The sequence below is a fragment of the Rattus rattus genome, chromosome 3 (genome assembly GCF_011064425.1).
Source record: "Rattus rattus isolate New Zealand chromosome 3, Rrattus_CSIRO_v1, whole genome shotgun sequence".
In the NCBI taxonomy this organism is placed as follows: Eukaryota; Metazoa; Chordata; class Mammalia; order Rodentia; family Muridae; genus Rattus; species Rattus rattus.
Genome location: NC_046156.1, coordinates 117,505,119 through 117,525,587, shown reverse-complemented (window position 1 = coordinate 117,525,587; position 20,469 = coordinate 117,505,119). Strand labels below are relative to the sequence as shown.

Genomic DNA, 20,469 nt, shown 5'->3' with positions numbered 1-20,469 from the left:
GTCCTGGAACTCACTATGAGAATCAAGCTGTCCTCAACCTCACAGAGACCCAAGTGCCTCTTAAATACTGGGATTAAAAGCACAGGTCACCAACCTCACTCCAGGTAGGACTTGAACATGTGGTCTCATCTCAACCTCTGAAATATCTACAATTACAGGCCTGTAACATTATGTTCAGTTTATACAGTAAGATTCTACCTCAAAATCCCAAGCCTCACTCACTCATCCACCCACCTACCCAAAAGGCTTAACTAGAAATGTCGCCCTGTGGCCGAGCACTCGAGCCATGGAAAGCATATATTCCACATACATATTTTTTCAGCATCCTTGAGAAGTATCCTCATAAAAGTTCTCCCAAAATGCTTGGTTGTACCTCAATGGCAGACCACTGTATCACAGTTTACCCAGCTTTGGGTCAAACCCCCACCACCAGAATAAAAGAGTAAAAAAGAGAGAAATTTTCTCAAAACTCACAAATATATTTTTAAGAGTAAGATTTAGCCTACAATATCTAAACCATCGCCTCTCTTTTACTCTCCAATTCTAATATATAATATTAACATTCCAATATAGAGTTGCCGATCACTGTTATGCTTCTGACTGGTGAAAAGGCACCTTTCATGTGGTAATGTGCGCCATTATTTATGGAAAGGAACAGTGATCTCCAGCAGCAGGCAGCAGGACTGGGTTAGACATCATCTCTCAATGGGCTGCACTGCAGCTCTGTGGAGAGCACCTGCTCCTGGGGTTTGTCCCCGGCAACACTAGAGGACACTCTCTGGTCTTGAGCTCCATTTGCTTCTCAGTAAAATAACAATGTAAACTGTCAGAATAACAAGACTACACTACGGTGTGTCACACATGCTGTCAGTAAGATTTCTCTCTTTACTACGAACTATTAATCACAGAAGAAATAAAATCACTTAGACAGCAATGCAGGCATAGACCTAAAAAATAGGTAATGAAAACAGACAGGAAAGACGGGGGCAGTTACCAACATGGGACCACAGACACATTGACACACACACCCCCAAAAGCATCAAGCAAGGAAAAGCAATCGTGTGAGGCTGAGCTTTTGGTTATCTTCTCAATGACTGTTTTTGGTACACTGCCTGTACTCTACTGCCATCACTGACTGTTAATCAATCGTCCAGGGGTGGTTTACAGTGGCCGGAGGGAGCTGAGCAAGTCGCATGAGGGCACTGTGCTATTCTGGAGGACATGTGAGGAGTACAGTGTTCTCGAGGCAGAGTGGAAGGGTCCTGAAATCTTCCCTACACATACCGGGGACTGCTTTATTTCTCAAACTCTTTCAGAACTCACAGCTGGACTCGCTCCCGCCTCAGACGAGCTGTTGCCTTACCCTGCCATACAGAGTCTTAAACTCCTCAGCAATCTGCTGGCGCTGAGCGTTGCTCCGGGCCGTCAACAGGTTCAGGATGCTGTCCTCGTCGGTGCCTGAAATTGATGGCTAACAGTGAAAGCTTGCCTCCCACCCACACATTTTCTAAACAACCTTACTAATTATCCCAGACGTTTACTCTGTGCTCTAAATACCCTCTATGAAAACATATAGCACAGCTTACACAAAATGAAATGTAAAGGTAAGAATATATAAACTAGACACATGCTCCACTATGTTCATAGCAGCCTTGTTTATAATAGCCAGAAGCTGTAAAGAACCCAGATGCCCTTCAACAGAGGAATGGATGCAGAAAATGTGGTACATCTACACAATGGAATATTACTCAACTATCAAAAACAATGACTTTATGAAATTCATAGGCAAATGGAATGAACTAGAAAATATCATCCTGAGTGAGGTAACCCAATCACAGAAAAACACACATGGTATGCACTCATTGATAAGTGGGTATTAGACCAAATGCTCAAATTGCACAGAACACATGAATCTCAAGAAGGATGACCAAAATGTGGATGCTTCACTCCTTCTTTAAAAGGGGAACAAGAATACCCTTGGGAGGGGATAGGGAGTCAAAGTTTAGAACAGAGACTGAAGGAACACCCATTCAGAGCCTGCCCCATATGTGGCCCATACATATACAGCCACTAAACTAGATAAGATGGATGAAGCAAAGAAGTGCAGGCTGACAGGAACCGGATGTAGATCTCTCCTGAGAGATACACCCAGAATACAGCAAATACATAGGTGAATGCCAGCAGCAAACCACTGAACTGAGAATGGGACCCCCATTGAAGGAATCAGAGAAAGGACTGAAAGAGCTTGAAGGGGCTTGAGACCCCATATGAACAACAATGCCAAGAAACCAGAGCTTCCAGGGACTAAGCCACTACCCAAAGACTATACATGGACTGACCCTCGGCTCCAACCTCATAGGTAGCAATGAATAGCCTAGTAAGATCACCAGTGGAAGGGGAAGCCCTTGGTCCTGCCAAGACTGAACCCCCAGTGAACGGGACTGTTGGGGGGAGGGTGGAAATGAGGGGAGGATGGGGAGGGGAACACCCATAAAGAAGGGGAGGGGGAGAGGTTAGGGGGATGTTGGCCTGGAAAACTGGAAAGGGAATAACAACTGAAATGTAAATAAGAAATACTCAAGTTAATAAGATGGAGAAAAAAAATAATATATAAACTATCATATTTCATACATATATGAAAATACACATATGTGAAAACATATAATTACCTGTAAAACATATATAACCTATATATGTAAAACATATATATGTAATACTTTGTACAATATATATTACAAAGTTATATGTAATATATATATATATATTATATTCTCAATTGGACTTAAAGTAAGTAGACAAACACGCCTGTATTTTTTTTTTCTTTTCTTTTTTTCGGAGCTGGGGACCGAACCCAGGGCCTTGCGCTTGCTAGGCAAGCGCTCTACCACTGAGCTAAATCCCCAACCCCACACGCCTGTATTTTTAAAACCTTGACATGCCTGCCTTTCATGTCGCATAGTGACCCCAATAATGGCTATTCACAAAGCATAGCATGCTGGGTATTACAGGAGATTAAGAAAAGAAAAAAAAACATCATCCCTGGCTTCAAGTTATGGATGATTTAGCATGGAAAACAAAAATCTACAATTAACTCTGAGTTAGAACAGACTAGCAAGTGCCTTAGGGAAGGTCCAAGTGTTACGTGGTCAAAGGAAGATCTCCTGGCTAACTAGAGTAGAAAGGAGTTTGGGGGAAGGAGACACCCAACAGTGTCTTGAAAGGTAGCCATATAGAGAGGATGGGCTTAGAATAAGAACAGGAAAAATACAGGGCGTGCATACATAGCAGACACCCAGGCCTGACTGGATCAGGGATATCAAATAGTAATGTGAGATCAGGCTGTTAAAAGGGGGTCTGGGGATGCCGCAGGCAATCCCCCTTCAAATCTCAGGTGTAGGAGTCGGAGAGTAGACAAGTCAGTTGCACAGGAGAACCCTTAAGAGGCTGGCAACTAGTTAGAAAGATATCAGTGTGTGTGTGTGTGTGTGTTTCCGGGGGTGGGGGGGTCCGTAAGAGCTTCCTATGCAGACGCAGACATTGGATGGGCTGGGCTACTGAGCTAGCAGCTTGCCTCGTACTATATGCAGGCTGGACTGGTGACCCCCACAGCACAGAGCTGGTGATACTCTCAAACCCAATTCTAGAGAATAAATCTTCAGGGTGGTCTAGGATATTACTTTGTTATCTAAATGTATTTGTCCCTGCCCCTCATCCCCCTATTTGTAGAATTAAAAGGTTTAAGTTACCCAAGCCTTTCATGGCCTTCCGAAGAACTTCGGCATCAGCCCTGCCGTCGAATCCAGAGAAGTCAGTCACGGTGCCTCTGAGAGCCTGGGAAAGGAAGGACAGTGTTATTCACACTGTGACCCATATCAAAGGCTGGTAACTCGACAATCCAATCTGACCCTGCTCAATGCTGTGCTTGGTCTCTAAGGAAACTTGCCAACTGATAAGGCACTGGGACCCACTGATCGGGGAAGCAAGGCCAGCCACGGAGAGAAGACACCAAGACCCACAGACGGTAACGTCATCAGGGGGCAGCTCCCTCCTCTTCCTCACCGCGATCCCACCCAACCAAACCTGACACGCCTGCGGTTGTTGGCTAAGCCTCCCCGAGTCAATCTTGAAGCACATGGAGCTTGTAGTAAAATGGGAAGCCCCACCCCAAGCACCCAGTTGAAAACTCAGCTCACGTGGCCTCCATACTGAGTCCAGCTCCTGTAGACCTAGCAGTCTTGATTCAGCAATTTCTGAAAATATTTGGCAATGTGTGTGCCAGGCAGGGACCATGAAAGATTCTCTTCGCTTTATAAGGCTCCCTGTTTCATATTAGCATATGAAGTCCTACTAAGTTCCTGTGATTCCTACAGCAGTAAAGAGGCAGGCACGTAAGTAACTGAATGCAGCAGAGCAGGCAGGTGCACACACTGATCAGGACCACACATATGAACACACACACACACACACACACACCACACACACACACAGACACACACACAGACGCACACACACAGACACACAGACACACACACACACACACACACACACACACACACACACACACACACACAGGCACACACACACAGACACATACACACACACGAGAGACCATAAGAAGGAAAATGCAGAAGTGGGAAGAGAGGAAACTGAGGTGGGAGAGGGGAAGTACCCCAAGACTTAAGTTACCTAGATTATAAAAATAGACATGTTACCTGTCAGCACACATAAAAACACAGAAGACTAAAATGACCTATTACTCCAGGCAAAGCGCTACAGTGGAACGGAAAAGGCTTTAGGCTGGATAGACAGATCGACACAGGAAAAGTCTACAAATGCCACACAAATAGCAAAGGACTGATCCGGTTGCCAATAAAGAACGCCGCAGGCAGTGGGGCCAGGATCAATGTTCCCTCTGCTCAGCACTGACTGACATTGGTGGGACAAAGGAACAGGTTCTATGAGAGTATGGCCAAGAGGACTGCCAGAGACCGACACAGAGGGAGGAAGGAGACGCTGAACAGATGCAACTGGCAGGAACGTGAAGCAGGAACCAGCAGGAACCAACCAGCAGGAACCAGCAGGAACCGGAGTCCAGCGCCAACAATGCTGGTTTGGAATTTAGACCTAAACAGCCCACAGCAGACACTTGGGGAAAGGGGTTGGCTGTAAGCGACAAGGTCATACAGGTGACAGCAAGGCCATTGGAGTCACATTAAAAAGGTGGGAAGAAGTGGGTAGAAAGAAGGAAATAAGGGTTATTGGGATCAAAGGATCAGAATGACAACCTGGTACGATGTGCAAGACGGGCCCACGTGCTGTGTAGGTGCCCTGTGGGTATCTCAGTGAGACTTGACAAATGAGGCCAGCTTAACAGTTCAGCAAATCCTTCACAAGCAACTAAGTAGCGGATAAGACTTGATGCAAGCCAAGGGCCTGTGGCTCCTTAATCGTGAGGTGTTGAACTGCCTCCCAGGGCAAGAAGACAGGGAGAAAGGGGCTCCAGAATGTCCTAGTTAGGATTACTACTGCTGTGATGAAACACCATGACCAAAGCAACTTACGAAGGAAAGAGTTTATTTCACTCATAGTTCCACGTACAAGTTTATCAACAAAAGCAGTGAGGGCAGGAACTGAAGCAGGGCAGGAACCTGGAGGCAGGAGCTGATGCAGCAGCCATAGAGGGGGGGCTGCTTACCAGCCGCTGCTTCCCATGGCCTGCTCAGCCTGCTTTCTTACATAACCCAGGACCACCAGCCCAGAGATGACACCAGCCACAATGGGCTGGGCCCTCCCCCGTCAATCACTAATTGAGAAAGTGCCCTACAGCCTTGCCTACAATCCATCTTATGGAGGCATTTTCTGAACTGCGTTCCCTCCTCTCAGATGACTTTAGCTTGTAGCAAGTTGACATAAAACTATCCAGCACACGGGAGAGAGGAGGGGAGGGGACAGAACAAAGGGCTGCCCAGAGACGGGAACAGGAGGGTGTGGCAGATATAGCCCTGTGGTAGACAAAGTATTCCACAAGGCAGTGAGATAGTTCACCTCGGGGAAGTCCCATCTCACAAACAACGGTTTGCAAATGCACTTTTAAAGGAAATATTGACCTGATCTGTAAGTTATGAAGAAACTGTAGACAGAGCTAAACATGGGCAAGATTGAACATAAACTAGAAGTCATTGTCTCAAAACATCTGATCCTAGGGACTGAAGGATACTGCTTGACAGGTGTGAGGAAGGAAGACAGCCTTAAAGATTTCACTACTAGCTAGAAGAAATAACTTCCAGCCACATACCTAACAACTTTCTAGAGATCATGACACAGTTTTGCTATATTCCGTACAGGGCTAGCAAGGCCACGTGGCAGCATTAGCAAATCAGACGTGAGTCATACATATGAGTAATGTGGAGGGAACCCTAGTTAGGGCTCTGCCTGGTCCTTGCTACTCACACAAAATGCAATCTGATTCTGAATGACTCATTGGGAGGCCCCATTTCCTGAAATCCCCATAGTCTACCAAAATAGAGAAGCTTCATCCACAGCAAGCTCTGGTCCCTTATGCAGCCTCAGCTTAGCCTCATGTAATTTCATCTCTCACCAACAATGTCCCACAGGAAAAAGTTATGATACTCACAGACACAACCCCTATTCACAACATATCATTCACTTCTGAACTCTCATCCAGTCTTTATCATAATAATTATGTTGCCTGGAAAGGTAGGGAGACAGGAAAACAGAGTTCTACACCCCCCACACCCTAGTAAAATAGGAAGGTCTGATTGGATAAAGAAACTAAAGACCCACTATGTTCCTTGTGATAAAGCAACCAACTGATGAGGAACAAGACATCCTCGTCACTGAATTAAGGTGAGGCAAAGGCAGGCAGATCTCTGCGAGTCCAAGGCCAGCATGGTTTACAGAGTGAGTTGTTCTAGGACACCAGAGAAACCCTGTCTTGAAAACAAAACAATAACAAAAGAAAAAGAGAGAAAGAAACAAGCAAAGAAAGAAAGAAAAACAAAGAAATAAAGATGGATGGATGGATGGATGGATGGATGGATGGATGGATAGACGGACAGAGGACAGATGGATGGAAGAAAAGGAAAAGAAATTGGATGATCAAAATTAGCAAAGTGAACCTGATGCCATTGTGAATTACAAAATAAAATAAACACAGGGTTACAACACATCTGGTTAAACATGTGATCTCAGCCCTGACCCTAATCCTTCTCTGACCCTGTCCAAACTAGAGTAATCAGAGAGGAAAGAGCCTCCGTTGAGGAAATGCCCCTGAAAAATCCAGGGGTAAAGTATTTTCTCAATTAATGATCAATAGGGGAGCGCCTAGCTTAGGCTGCATGGTACCATTCCTGGGCTGGTGTCCAGAGTTCTACAAGAAAGCAGGCTGAGCAAGCCATCAGAAGCAGGCCAGTGAGCAGCACCCCTCCACGGCCTCTGCATCAGCTCCTGCCTCCAGGATGCTGACCAGCTTGTGTCCCTGTCCTAACTTTCTTCAATAATGAACATCAATATGAAAGTATAAGCTAAATAAACCCTTTTCTCCCCAACTTGCTTTTTGGTCACGGTCTTTCATCACAGCAATAGAAACCCTAAGACAGTGACTTAAAATTCTGTTGGTCGGGCTTTTGGGGCCTGCCTACAATCGCAGCTACTCAGGAATCTGAGACCCGAGGAGCAAAAGTTCAAGGCAACAGAGTGACCTCAAGGACAGCCCAGTGAGACCATGTCTCAAAACCAACAGAGAAAGAGGCTCAGCAGCAGAGCATCTGCCTAGTGTGCAGGAGGCCGAGTTCTGTCCCCCAGTGCCAGGCTTTGGTGTGTATGTCTTTGCTGTTGTGTGTTTTGATTTTAACCCTCCCTGCCAGCGCAGAACGTCTTCTACTGGCAAACATCAGTAAAATGAAACAAACACGTGTGCCCTTAGAAGCTGCTGGCAGTAAGGGGGTGTCTCCTTGTTGCTGATGTGCGTAAGAGCTTCAGCCCCCCCATGAGTTCTCGAGGTAGCAGGGAGCCTGCTGCTGCCTCACCTAACTGTCCTGAGGGATATTCTGTGAACACCACTTGGAAAGCAGCAACAGCCAACCAATCCATGTGCGAGATGATCAGAAACAACCGGGTTTATAGGAGAGCCAACGGATTCAAAGCTTTACTTCAGCAGTATTTCAGTATTTCAGAAGCACAAATCTAATGACTGTGACTTAGCTACGCTAAGGTAGGAAAGCTTTGAGCGCAATGTTGAGTTATAGACAGAGACCACATAAAAATCAGTGGAGAAGTGGGAGGACGTGGGGAGTGGGAGTCCCTTGCTGCTCAGAGGGAAGTGCAGCCTACACACGTGCCTTGTGTCCACAGATGCCAGAACAGAGCATCAGACCCCTTAGAACTAGAGCTACCTAGGGGTGGGTATAAGGAGTTGTGGTTGCTGAGAAATAAACCTGGATCCTCAGCAAAAGCAAGTGCCCTGAGCCGCCGCTCCAGGCCAATGAACCTTTTGTTCTCTCTCTCTCTCTGTGTGTGTGTGTGTGTGTGTGTGTGTGTGTGTGTGTGTGTGTGTGTGCATGTGAGCCTATGTGCACCAGAGTATGGGAACCCAGAGGCCACAGCTAGACATTTGGTCCCCTGGAACTGGAGTTACAGGGAGCTCACAGTGCTAAAATGTAGGCGCTAAAAACCTTAAAATTTGATAGGAACTCAAATTCATTAAATCCAGTTCTGTCTTCTCTGTCCAAACCTAAACTCAGTAAGCCAGCCAGCCATCCTGACCTGCACCCAGCCCACACCAGCCACCTCCTTGGTCACATATCGAAGTGGTCTCCTTCTCCCACAGGTCCCTCCAATCTAGGACCAACTGTGTCCTGCTTGGTGACTAATGCCTGTATCCTTAGGACTCTGTAGGCTGAAACAAGAGGATTGTTGTGAGCTCAGGGCAAGCTTGTGCTGAGTGAGGTCTTGTCTAAAAAATGTAAAATAATAAAAATAAAGTCCTCCTACTGCCTGTCTTAATTCTTCAGTGGTGGTGGGGGGACAAGTTTTACTGGAACAAGTTCCCAAGTGATCCAGTTTCCCTTCCAACTCCAACAAGGTTATCCCTCTTCTACAATCACCAGGAATGCAGTCACCATGCTAGCGCCAGAACACTCTGTCTTAAACACAAATCTGGTCCAGGCTTACTCACCTTTAATGGCCCAAGAAGGGCTCTCCAACACAAGAGAACAATTCCTATTACTTGGGTCTGACTCCTTTCACCTCTCTTACCATGGGCACTCTGGCAGTGCTATCTACAGTTCGGTTGTGCCAAATTCTTAGCCATGCCCTAAGCATTTGCATCTGTTCCCACTATGGCTTCTCCCCTCCTTTATCCTGCAGAAATGGTGCCAACAAAGCCACCTCAGATAAGAGTAACACATAGTTCCAAAATGTATCACAAGTACTAGATAATGATTTGAAGGGTTTGGCAAAGTATCCATTCTAGCAACAACTCCTAGTCACAGCATCCATTATACTTTCCAGTCTCACAAGACCCAGGATGGAGCGGGAAAGCAAATATCCAAACGGCCAGCATGCACATACAAATGGGAAGTAAAGACAACAGAAACCAGGGTGGGGAGAAATGAGGCCGACTGCAGTATGCATTTCTTCCAACCAATGGCTTACGTGCTTGCATACTGTGTGAGCTACTAACAAAGGAAGGTTGGATCCACAACATATTTAAAGCAAAGCCTTAGGAGCACTAACTCTAATTAAACTAATACGTTTGTGCAATTGTAGAATCGTAGACAGTTATGCAACTAGGGTGTATTTCAGAAATGGATCTATGATTAGGAATGTGTTTACTGTTTTGAACTCTGAAGTCACTATAAGAAGAAAGTCACAATCCACACATCTCTAGGTCACTTAAGCACCAGAAGAGGTCTTCCAAGGAGCTCGGGTGAGCGACACGGAAACGAGGCCTTGCAGATGCCGATGAGGGGTTCAGTGTCTTGCAAAGCAGCCAAGAGTCAGAGGGAGTCAGAATCCAAAGGAAGCCAGAGTCAGGGGGATGGGGAATCTGCACCACACTGAGCCAGGGCAGCAGAGGCCATGGGTAACCTTGACCCGGGAACCCGCAGTGAGCAACAGAGATAACCAACCTGAGGTGGAAGGCAGCGTCCACAGATTCCTCTGTAATGAACTCAGAGAAAATGTACTTGTTTACTCTGAGCCTGCCAGCTCTGCAAGGGGCCTCGGTAAATTATTGTTATGAGCCCACAATGCTAAACCAACCCCCACATTTTCCAACCAACTCTTAAACAGTTTAAATATGTATCACAGAGGTAACTGATACTCTGGAGGTTTCTCCTGGACATTTAAACAGCCCAATTTTTGTCTCCAGGACATTCCTACTGCAGTGGATATATTAACTCTTTAAGAACAGCCAAAACAGCTGGGTGGTAGTAATATGTGTCTTTCATCCCAGAACTTGGAAGGCAGAAGCAAGTGGATCTTTGTGAGGTTGAGGCCAGCCTGGTCTACAGAGTGAGTTTCAGGACAGCCAAGGCTGTACAGAGAAGCAGTCTAGAAAAACACCGCCCCCCCAGAAAAAAAAAGAGCAGTAAAGCTAATGAAATTAAATTCTGACTGCTCAAAATTAAATTCTTAAAATTTGATTACCTGAAAAAAAGAAATCTTTAAACCGAATTAAAATTTATGAAATGGTTCATTTGTCTATGAAATACAGACAACTTTTTTTCCAAACCAAAGAGCCCATGAACTTTTAAGTATTTAAGGTAATTGGAATACCTATTAGTTTGGCTGTGGCTAGACAGTGAAATGAAAAACCAACAGTGCTGCTCTGTGGAGCTGTGAGTGGGATAAACCCTTTCCTTCCAACCTCCTTTTGGTCATGGTGTTTCACCGCAGCCACAGTGACCCTGACTAGGACAGGGTGGTACCAGGATGGTGGGGTATTGCTGTGACAGACTCCACCATTTTGTTTTGAGGGGAGGATTATCGAAGAACTTTGGGCTAGGAAAAAAAAATATATTGAGGCTGGAGAGATGATCAGCAGTTAAGAGCACTGGCTGCTTTTGCAGAGGTCCTGAGTTCAAGTCTCAGCAACCACATGGTGGCTCACAACCATCTGTAATGGGATCCGATGCCCTCTTCTGGTGTGTCTGAAGACAGTGTTGTCATATAATATATATATATATATATATATATATCATAACATATGTGTGCAAAGCTTGATGAACTCTTCTGAGGGAGCCTGGGAGAAAAGGCTGTTGAATGCCGTGCAGACAATGAAGGCCAGAGGGAAGCAAAGACTCTACCAGGCCATTTGAGTTAAGAACCTGTGGTTCTGATCAACTGAAGCTAAAGACTCACTCAGCTATGATTAAGAAGAGACCAGCATCACCACGCTCAGGTCTTCTGGGAAGTGGGTTTTCAGGGTTAGAACACGGAGGCTGTGCTCCAGAAGTGGCCGAGGTTGTAGCTCATGCTGGCAGCCAAACCTGGTCATGGAAATCACCCAAGTGGTACTGACGTTAAAAGCAAGAAGAGGTCATGAAGGGCTTACAGAGAACACTGTGCCAGGGCTGCAGTCCTAAGGGGGCTCAGGAGAGGCCACTGCTGAAGTATAGCCCAGTGGCATCAGAAGACCCCAACATTTTTGGAGATGGCAGTACCGTGGGAAGACCACCAAGAACAGCAGCAGCAGGAGAGTGGAGGCAGCGAGGGCCTGGAAGACAAGGGGCTCGTGCTGCAGAGGGCAGAGCTGGAGACGCGACCCAGGCCCTATGGAAGAGCCTAGACGACCCTGAGTGGATCCCAAACATTGGACACTGCGTTATTTATACTTCTGGAGTTTGGTTTTGCTTTGATTTTGGTTATGCCCTGGTTCTTCTTCTTTCTTGAAGTAATAAAGTACTTAACTTGGTTTTTTTATTTTTACAGGGTCCCACAATTGAAAGAATTTGAACTTTTAGAGATTTTACAGTTTTACAGACTTTGGCTTTGTGTAGAGCCCGAGTATTTTTAAAAAGAATGAATTTTATTCGTATTTTTAAAGACCATGCAACTCTTAAAATCTGGAATTCTTATAATGCTGATAATTATGTGTGAGCTTGGGGAGGAACAAGAAATAAAATGTGACTTAACAGAGGTGTGTTTGTGTGTCAGGTTGACAAGGGGTCAGTCGTGTTGGCTAGTCGCATGTCAACTTGACACATGCTAGAGTTATCTGAAAGGAGGGGACCTCAATTGAGAAACTGCCTCCATAATCTGTCTCTAAGGCTTTTCTTAGAGATTGATGGATGGGGTCCAGATCATTGTGGGTGAGGTCATCCCTGGGCAGGTGGTCGTGAGTGGTCAAAGAGATTTCACATGGTGAGTGTCCTCTTAGTCAGGGTTTCTATTCCTGCACAAAACACCATGACCAAAAAGCAAGTTGGGGAGGAAAGGGTTTATTCAGCTTACACTTCCACATTGCTGTTCATCACCAAAGGAAGTCAGGTCTGGAATTCACACAGAGCAGGAACTTGGAGGCAGGAGCTAAGGCAGAGGTCATAGAGGGATACTGCTTACTGGCTTGCTTCCCCTGGCTTGCTCAGCTTGCTTTCTTATAGAATCCATGACTATCAGCCCGGGGATGGCACTACCCACAATTGGTTGGGCCCTCCCCTATTGATCACTAATTGAGAAAATGCCTTACAGCTGGGTCTCATGAGGGCATTTCCTCAACTGAGGCTCCTTTCTCTGTGATAGCTCCAGTTTGTGACAAGTTGACACACAAAGCCAGCCAGTACAGTGAGTAAGCCATGGGAACGAGGAAGTCAGTACGCAGTAGTCCTCTATGACCTATATATCAGCTCCTGCCTTCATGTTCCTGCCCTGCAGGAGTTCCTGCCCTCACTGCTTTGGATGATCAACTATGAAATGGAAATGTTGGTGAAATACCCCACCCCAGGATGCTTTTGGTCGTGGTGTTTCGTCACAGCAATAGGAACCCTATGGTAATAGCATAACACCTAAGGAATTTAAAAAAAAAAAGCTTAAGAACCCAATTTTAAAATCTAACCCAAAATACAGTAAGTCTAACTGAAGAAACATTACTAAGATGTAAAGAAAAAACTGCATTTATGTAAGAAGTTGGATATAGAAAGAAAAATATAAAATGACTCATGCATATTTCACTATATAGAGATAATATAGGCATCTTTAACAGCTATGTTAATACTTAATAAGTTGAATTAGTTTGCATTCAAATTTACCATGATAGAAAATGTACTCACCCAATAATCATAGTCATCTGATACTCACGTAGCAGCATTCTTATGCTACAATAGCAGGGGCATTATGGTTTAAAATCATACAATTCATTCAAATTAATATTTTCAAGCATACATTGAAAAATAGCTACTGCCCACTGTTTATAGGTATGTATAAGTTTAAATTATAATTTAAACTTTTCTTAGACATCATAGAAAATAAAATTAACCTCTGTGTTTCCTTTGACAAAGACTGAGAAAGCTATCATTAAAATAATTTCAAACACCCAATCCGTTGATGTTAAGAGACCAGGATTAGGACTGAAAATAAGATCGGATCTCACAATGTGGATCTATAGAATCTTACGGTTCTGCATATTTGGCGAACATGGTAATATGAAGTCACAGGGCTCTCAGTATGATCCTTTGCCATGGTGTTTTCCCTACTCTGACTGGATCCAGGTTAGGTCAGTAAATACACTGGTGAGCCAACCAGGCCCAATGGGCTGTTACAATCCTGACTTCGGAAACACACACACACACACACACAGACACGCACACACACACACACACACACACACAAGGATCCAAGGTATCTACTTTTTTTTTTTGCTTTTGTTGTATATTTTTCTTTTCTTGTTATTTATTTATTTAATATCCTAACCACAGATTCCCTTCCCTCTTCCTCCCCCTGCTCACCTGCTCCTCCTCCCTTTCTCTTCAGAAAAGGGCAGCCTCCCATGGTTACCAACCAGCCTCAGCATATCAAGTTGCTGTAAGATGAGGTACCTTGCCCTACTGCTAGGCCTGTAAGGGAAAGGGGCCCCAAAGGCAGGCTATACGAATCAGAAACAGCCCCTGATCCTATTGTTAGGAGTCCCACATGAAGACCAAACCACACAGCTCTTATATGTGTGCAGATGGCTTAGGGGTGGGGTTAGGGGATCTCTGAGACAAGCTAGAGACTTAGGACAAACAAAACTCCCAGGAATCTATGAGGGTGACCCTAGCTAAGACTCCTAGCAGTATGGAGCCTGAACCAGCCATCTCCTGTAACCAGGTAAAACTTCCAATGAGGGGACTGGAACACCCAGCCAGCCACAAAACCTTCAATGTACCATTTGCCCCACCCACAAGATGTGCAGGGGTAAAAGACAGAGCAGAAATTTTGAGGAAATGGCCAACCAATAACTGGCCCAGCATGAAACCTATGAGATGAGAGGGAGGCCACCCTGACACTATTAATGTTATTCTGCTATACTTGCAGACAGGAGCCTAGCATAACTGTCCTCTGAGAGACTTCACCCAGCAACTGATACAGAGACCCACTGCCAAACATTAGGTAGAACTTGGGGAATTCTGTAGAAGAAGGGGAGGAAAGATTGTAGGTACAGGAGGGGTCAGGGACACTACAAGAAAACCCACAGAATCAGCTCACGTGGGCCCATGTGGGTGCACAGAGATTGAAACACCCAGAGAGCATAGAGCGTGCATGTGACTGACCTAGGTCTTCTGTGTTTTTTCAAGACATGGTTTCTCTGTGGTGTAGCCCTGGCTATCCTGGAGCTTGCTCTGTAGACCAGGCAGGCCTCAAATTCACAGAGATCCACCTGCCTCTGCCTCCTCAGGCTGGGATTAGAGGAGTGTGCCACCGCCTGGCTCAACCAATTCTTTCTAGTTAAATTCTTAGCAAGATGGTCATACTCATGGTCTGCCTAAACCCCTGACTCTGTAGTTTCGTGCTTGTTCAAATGGTGCAGTCCCAGCATAAGTAAGAGTAGATTATTACTATAGATACATAATCAAACTTCTTAAATGTGAAGAGTTGCTGTAGTGGAAACTATTTCAATAAACAAGAGACATTAATATTTAAACAATGCTTTCTTAATTGCTAAAGCACACGCCTCTGAGACAGAAATCTGATACCATTAATCTCCAGATGTCATGGAATGTAAGTCTCTGGTTCCCATCCCCTTGGGTCAACAAAAGTCCAACAAAAGAGCCTCTGTGAGGCCTGACATGAAGCTCCAGTTTTCCTAGATGACACCAGAAGGCAAAGGAGGCATTAGACAGTAAAATGCACTTATAGCCAGGCTTGGGGGTGCACACCTGTAATCCCAGCACTTGGAAGGTCCAAGGCAGGAGGATCAACATTCAAAGTCATCCTCAGCTACATATTGAGTTCAAGGCCAGGCTGAGCTCTTTGAGACCGGGTCCCCAAAACCACTAGGGAGAGGGAGGGATGGCACTTATAAAATGTGGATGGGCATTCTGCATCACCAAATGCAAGAAACAAAACGCTATCCTAGTCTGAGGTATTTAAAGGAAATGGTTTGCTTTTGTGCTTTCCACAGACAACGGTGCAGAAAAGCCCAGCATGCTAGTGTTTCCAATAGGATCATGGATAAAGAGCAGGGATAATGGAAAACAATTGATCGAGACGGCAAGGTTTGTCATCTCCGCACTTGGGAGGCTGAGGCAAGGGCACCTCAGAGAAAGAGGAAGCCCGCTCTTCCAAACCAGCCTGCGCTGCACATCGGGACCTTATCAAAACCGAAACCTGGAGACATCCCTGGGACATTTACAAGATATCTGAGAGTAAGCCAAATGCGCAGAGATGGAGGGGACTGTTCTGTGAGGCTTACTAATCACCATGTCTATCACCACAGCAACGCATGAAGAGGAACTCCTCAGAGGAATCAAGCTAATCCTACAAAACATGCACTTTATTGTGGAAGAACCAAAATCTGAGGTCCTCTTGAGGTAATATAACTTCTGCAAATGCAGAAGAATGGCAACACTGTGCACTGTATAAACTTGATAGTGTCGTTACCAAATCATCTGAATCCCTCCACTGACTTTTGGGAAGAGCCATGAAATCTTATCCAACCGTACTAAAGCAACCTGACTAGTGAACTGGTGAGAAAGGGAAGGAGTCGGGGGAGGCGACGGAGAGGGAGGGAGGGAGAGGGAGAGAGGGAGGGAGAGGAAAGAGGAAGAGGGAGAGAGAGAGAAAGAAAGAGGGAGAGGAGGAGGGGGAAGGGAGAGGAAGAGAGAGATTAAGTGTGTGAGTGTGTGTGTGTGTCTGTCTGTCTTCAGGCACACTGAGTAGGCTGAAACACTTATTTAAAAGATTGTCAAGGCCAGTTAGATTGGCAAGATGGGTGAAATTAGTTTCATCCCGGATGAAAAGTTTTGTTGTTTTGTTTGTTGAAACGGTCTATTAAAGCCAAGGCCGTGGATGACCAAAGAGAACCATTAACTCCTGATCCTCCTGCCCCTACCTCCCAAGACGAAGGATTCCAGGTATAACCACCCTGCCTCAGGGTGGAATATTTTAGGTATGAAAACTTATTCACATGACCAACTTTGAAAAATTACTGCATAAGCTGGGCGGTGGTGTCGAAAGCCTTTAGTTCCAGCACTCATCAGAGACAGTCTGTGAGTTCGAGACCAGCCAAGGCAACACAGAGGAACCCTGTCTTGGAAAGCAAGGTAAAATAAAAACTTTTCTTTGCTACACTTTTGACAAATATTAGGAGATCTTTCAAAACAATAACAACAACAAAAACTTGAAAGAGTCCCGTGGCAAATTCAATTCAGAACTCCTTTTGCGAGTTCATGACTTTGGAAACCCAGATTTTTGGTTCAGTGCCTTTAGCAGAAAAAGGAAAGAAAGAAAAGGCGCAGTCAGTTCCTTTTAAACAAACTGCGCCTTGAGCTGGAAAAAGCTCCCCTGAAGCACCATGGAAATAACCCACGCACACCCAGTATTCAAACACAGGAAACTGCGGGAAAATAAAAAAACCAAGGGAAGCCAAAAGGGCGTTCTCACATGACCAAGAGAACTGTTCCTGCTCCGGATCTAATTTTGGCAACTCTGGATTTGGGGTGGCCAGATTCACATGCATCGGGGTTCTGGACACTCCAGGGCGAGGGAGGAAACAGGAGAGCGCACACGGAGGACACCAAAAAGGTCACGGAGAGGACACAGAGCAGGACCCAGAAGGGAAAAATGGAGACTAAGAGACTCGGAAGGCAGCTTCATCTCCTCCAGCTCTGCTGCCTTTGGAGAGGGCCCCGATCGCCCTGGTGGCGGGCGCAGGCTTACCATGATGCTGTCGGTCAGGAGTAGGCTGGAGCTGCTGGAAGAGGGGAAAAGAGAGAGATGGTCACTGGAGCTCTGGTCTCCCGCCCCCAAAAGGGTCCTGCGCCCTTGGTGGAGGAGTCGCTCCCGGTACTATGGTCACTCACCAGAAGGTAGAGCGCAGGCTGCGGTTGAGAGCAGGACAGATGCACACGCCGAGAGACAGGCAGTACTCTCCGCAGCTCCGTGCAACGGAAACGCCCTGGCCAGCCCAGTGGAGCCCCACCTGGCCCCGCTACGCCACGCCCCTGCCAAGATCACACACCCATCAGGGCCCCGCCCCCAGCGACGCTGCACTATAAGCCCCGCCTTGTCCCGGACACCCGCCACACCCTTAGCTACCAAACTTCCCTTGAGTGACTAGGTCCCCAAACAGGCCACGCCCCACCATGACCACGTCCCTAACTTAAGTCCCAGCCCCCCCCCGCCACTCCCCCTATTAGGACACACCCTGCCACGTCCTAGTCTCGAGGCTCTTGCGCCTGCGTGGGGCGCGGCTGTTACACGCTCATTCTCCGCTGTGCTGGAGGCGCCGCAAGCCTAGGGTGGGCCTGGGAAGTTGGGGACTGTCACAGCTGCAGTCCACAGCAGCGTCTTGCACTGCACATTAAGCATGGGGCAGTGAGGATCTTTTCCAGATTGTTTTCCAAGTGTTCTGTGCTAGTGTTCGTTTCTGGATGTCCGTGTAGCGGATGGGCAGCCCTTTACCTGGGCTCATTTCCAAACCCAACCAGTAAGTTGGAAGACCCGAGGTGCAGGGTGATTAAAGTGGAGGCCCCCGCGGATGTTCTAGAAAGCAGCATCAGGGTCAGGTCTTTGAGCAAGAAGAAGCTAACCGGTGGGGGGGGCTGTAGGGAGCCCCCGACAAGGTAGATTGATGGTTTTCTGGAAAAGTAGACAAAATCACCGCCGAAGAGGGGAAGCCTGCCACCTTTCCCAGAGTGTACCCTTTTCCTATTTCCCTCCTCATTTGCTCTGTGGAATTCCTTCTCCAAGGACCTAGCCACTCTGCATAGCCTCAGACATTCCAGCATCTCTCCCAGGGAATTGTTTTTCCTAGACTACTTTGGTTTTTGCTTTGTTTTGTTTCTTACACTAAGGGATCCTCCCACTTGACCCTTCAAGTACTTCTATGCACCACCCATCTCCCCCCACCCACCCACCCCCGCGTTCCTTTAAGACCCATGTATCTCTCAGTCGCTCAGACTTGTCTACTTTCTTTCTAATAGCATCTCCTTCAATCTGTCCTGAGCATTTTTTTTCCTCACTCATAATTTTCTCATCCACATCTACTCAACTCCGTTTCCTCCTTTCTCTGGAGTAAAGACCGCAGAAGTGTCAGTGCTGTAGAAAACTATGCCTTGAGGCAGACAGTGAATAGTGATCCGCCCTGCAGCCAAGTAGTGAACATAAATTATCAGACCCAGACCCTTGATCTTCCCCAGCAAATGTTTCTATTACATCCTATCTCAATTACCTTATTCTCCTGGACCCCAGCCCTCATTCCGGAGGAGCAAGCTGACTTCCCGTACCAACGTGAGGTCTATGTAGAAGGGCAGAGCTCACGATGATAGGGCAGAGGGACACTATTTCCTAAAGGAGGCTCTTCAGAAGTTTTCCAACTAGAAGAAAGCCTGGCCTAATGAGAATGAGTGTGCTGAGCACCTAGGGAAACATGCATAAGATGACCTACCTTCCCAATCTAAATATAGCGCACACACACGCTGAGGAGAGGGCACGCTGAGGAGAGGGCACGCTGAGGAGAGGGCACGCTGCGAAAGAACACATGAGACGCTGTAATGTCGTTTCTTACAAGCAATAGAGGTGTATTTCTCGGCTGTCTGGAAGCTGGAAAATTCCAGATCAAGGCTCGGCACATTCAGGATCTGGAGAGGGTCTGCTTCCTCAGAGAACCTCATCTCACTGAAGCATCGCATGCAAGATGCTCCCTGGCCCTCTGGAGCCTCCTTTATCAGAGCATTAATCTCAACCACAGCGCGAAATGTGCATAATTTGATGCTTCTTCAAGGCAATCCTTTGACCTCAGAAGCTGGGTTTTCGACATATCAATCTGGGAGTGATTCATCAGATGACACCTTCAGAAGGTTGCCTGGAGCCGCCACGCTAACAGCCTGTGAATGTGTTGTCCAAGCCGAGACTCTGGAGATTCATAACATTAGATGCCCTTCCACTATTTTTATTCAAAACATTTGTATTTATCAAACAAAAAATAAGTTAGCCAACTTCCCAACAGGAGACTAGACTGTGGATCTTGGATAAATAATGACAAGATGTCATAGGACTCTTTCAGAAAGAATGTTTTAGTCTTTAAAGGGCTAGCCAGGCCCAAGGGTGTAGGCCTATTGATGTAGCTACTTAGGAATCTAAGGCAGGGAAATGAAAACCTCAAAGTCAGTCTGGTCTACAGAGGGAGTTCAAAGCCAGCCTGGGGAATTTAGTGGGGTTCTGTCTTAAAATCCAAAGTAAAGTTAGGAATGGGACTGTAGTTCTGTGGTACAGTGCTTTCCCAGTATGCACACCACCCTGGATTTGATCCATGGTGCTGCAATAAACAAAGAAACAAGCAATGAAATGTGTAAGAGCATCTCCAAAATATACTTAGGAAAGGAGAGATATCCCGTGTCTCACTTGCTGCTGGGCCTTGAGCCCCTCCCACAGCCCAGTCATTTATAGAGGTCACACTGAATGGCTGTGACCATCTGACGGAAGTGACTTAACAAAAGGACGGCTTCTCTTGGCTCAGAGGTTTAGGAGGTCTGCTCCATGGTCGCTTGGCCCACAGTCCTGGACAGACTCATGTCAGCAGGAGTATGTGGTGAAGGAACTTCCTCACCTCATGATGGACAGGGCAGAGTGGAGAAGCAGACCAGATGTAATCTTCAAGGCTGTGCCCAGTGAGTCCCCACCCCTCAAGTTGCAGTAATCTCCCCCAAAATGGCACCACCAGTTAAGAGCTATTAAACACAAAAGCCTATGGGAGACATTTCATATTTAAAGCACACAAATATGTCAGTGCGTAAATGCAGTGTAAAA

General features: G+C 46.3%; 1 protein-coding gene across 1 annotated transcript in view; it reads right to left on the bottom strand.

The window, feature by feature from the left end:
- The window catches only part of Anxa5 (annexin A5), a 30,899-nt gene extending 13,311 nt beyond the window's left edge, over window positions 1-17,588 (bottom strand). The window contains exons 1-4 of the mRNA XM_032898499.1: window positions 17,523-17,588; window positions 17,380-17,413; window positions 3,747-3,831; window positions 1,364-1,458 (exon numbers count right to left, since the gene is read on the bottom strand). Of these exons, the coding sequence (XP_032754390.1) occupies window positions 1,364-1,458; window positions 3,747-3,831; window positions 17,380-17,382 (183 nt within the window). The 5' untranslated portion in view covers window positions 17,383-17,413; window positions 17,523-17,588. The remainder of the gene's footprint in view (window positions 1-1,363; window positions 1,459-3,746; window positions 3,832-17,379; window positions 17,414-17,522) is intronic.
- Window positions 17,589-20,469: the final 2,881 nt, after the last annotated feature.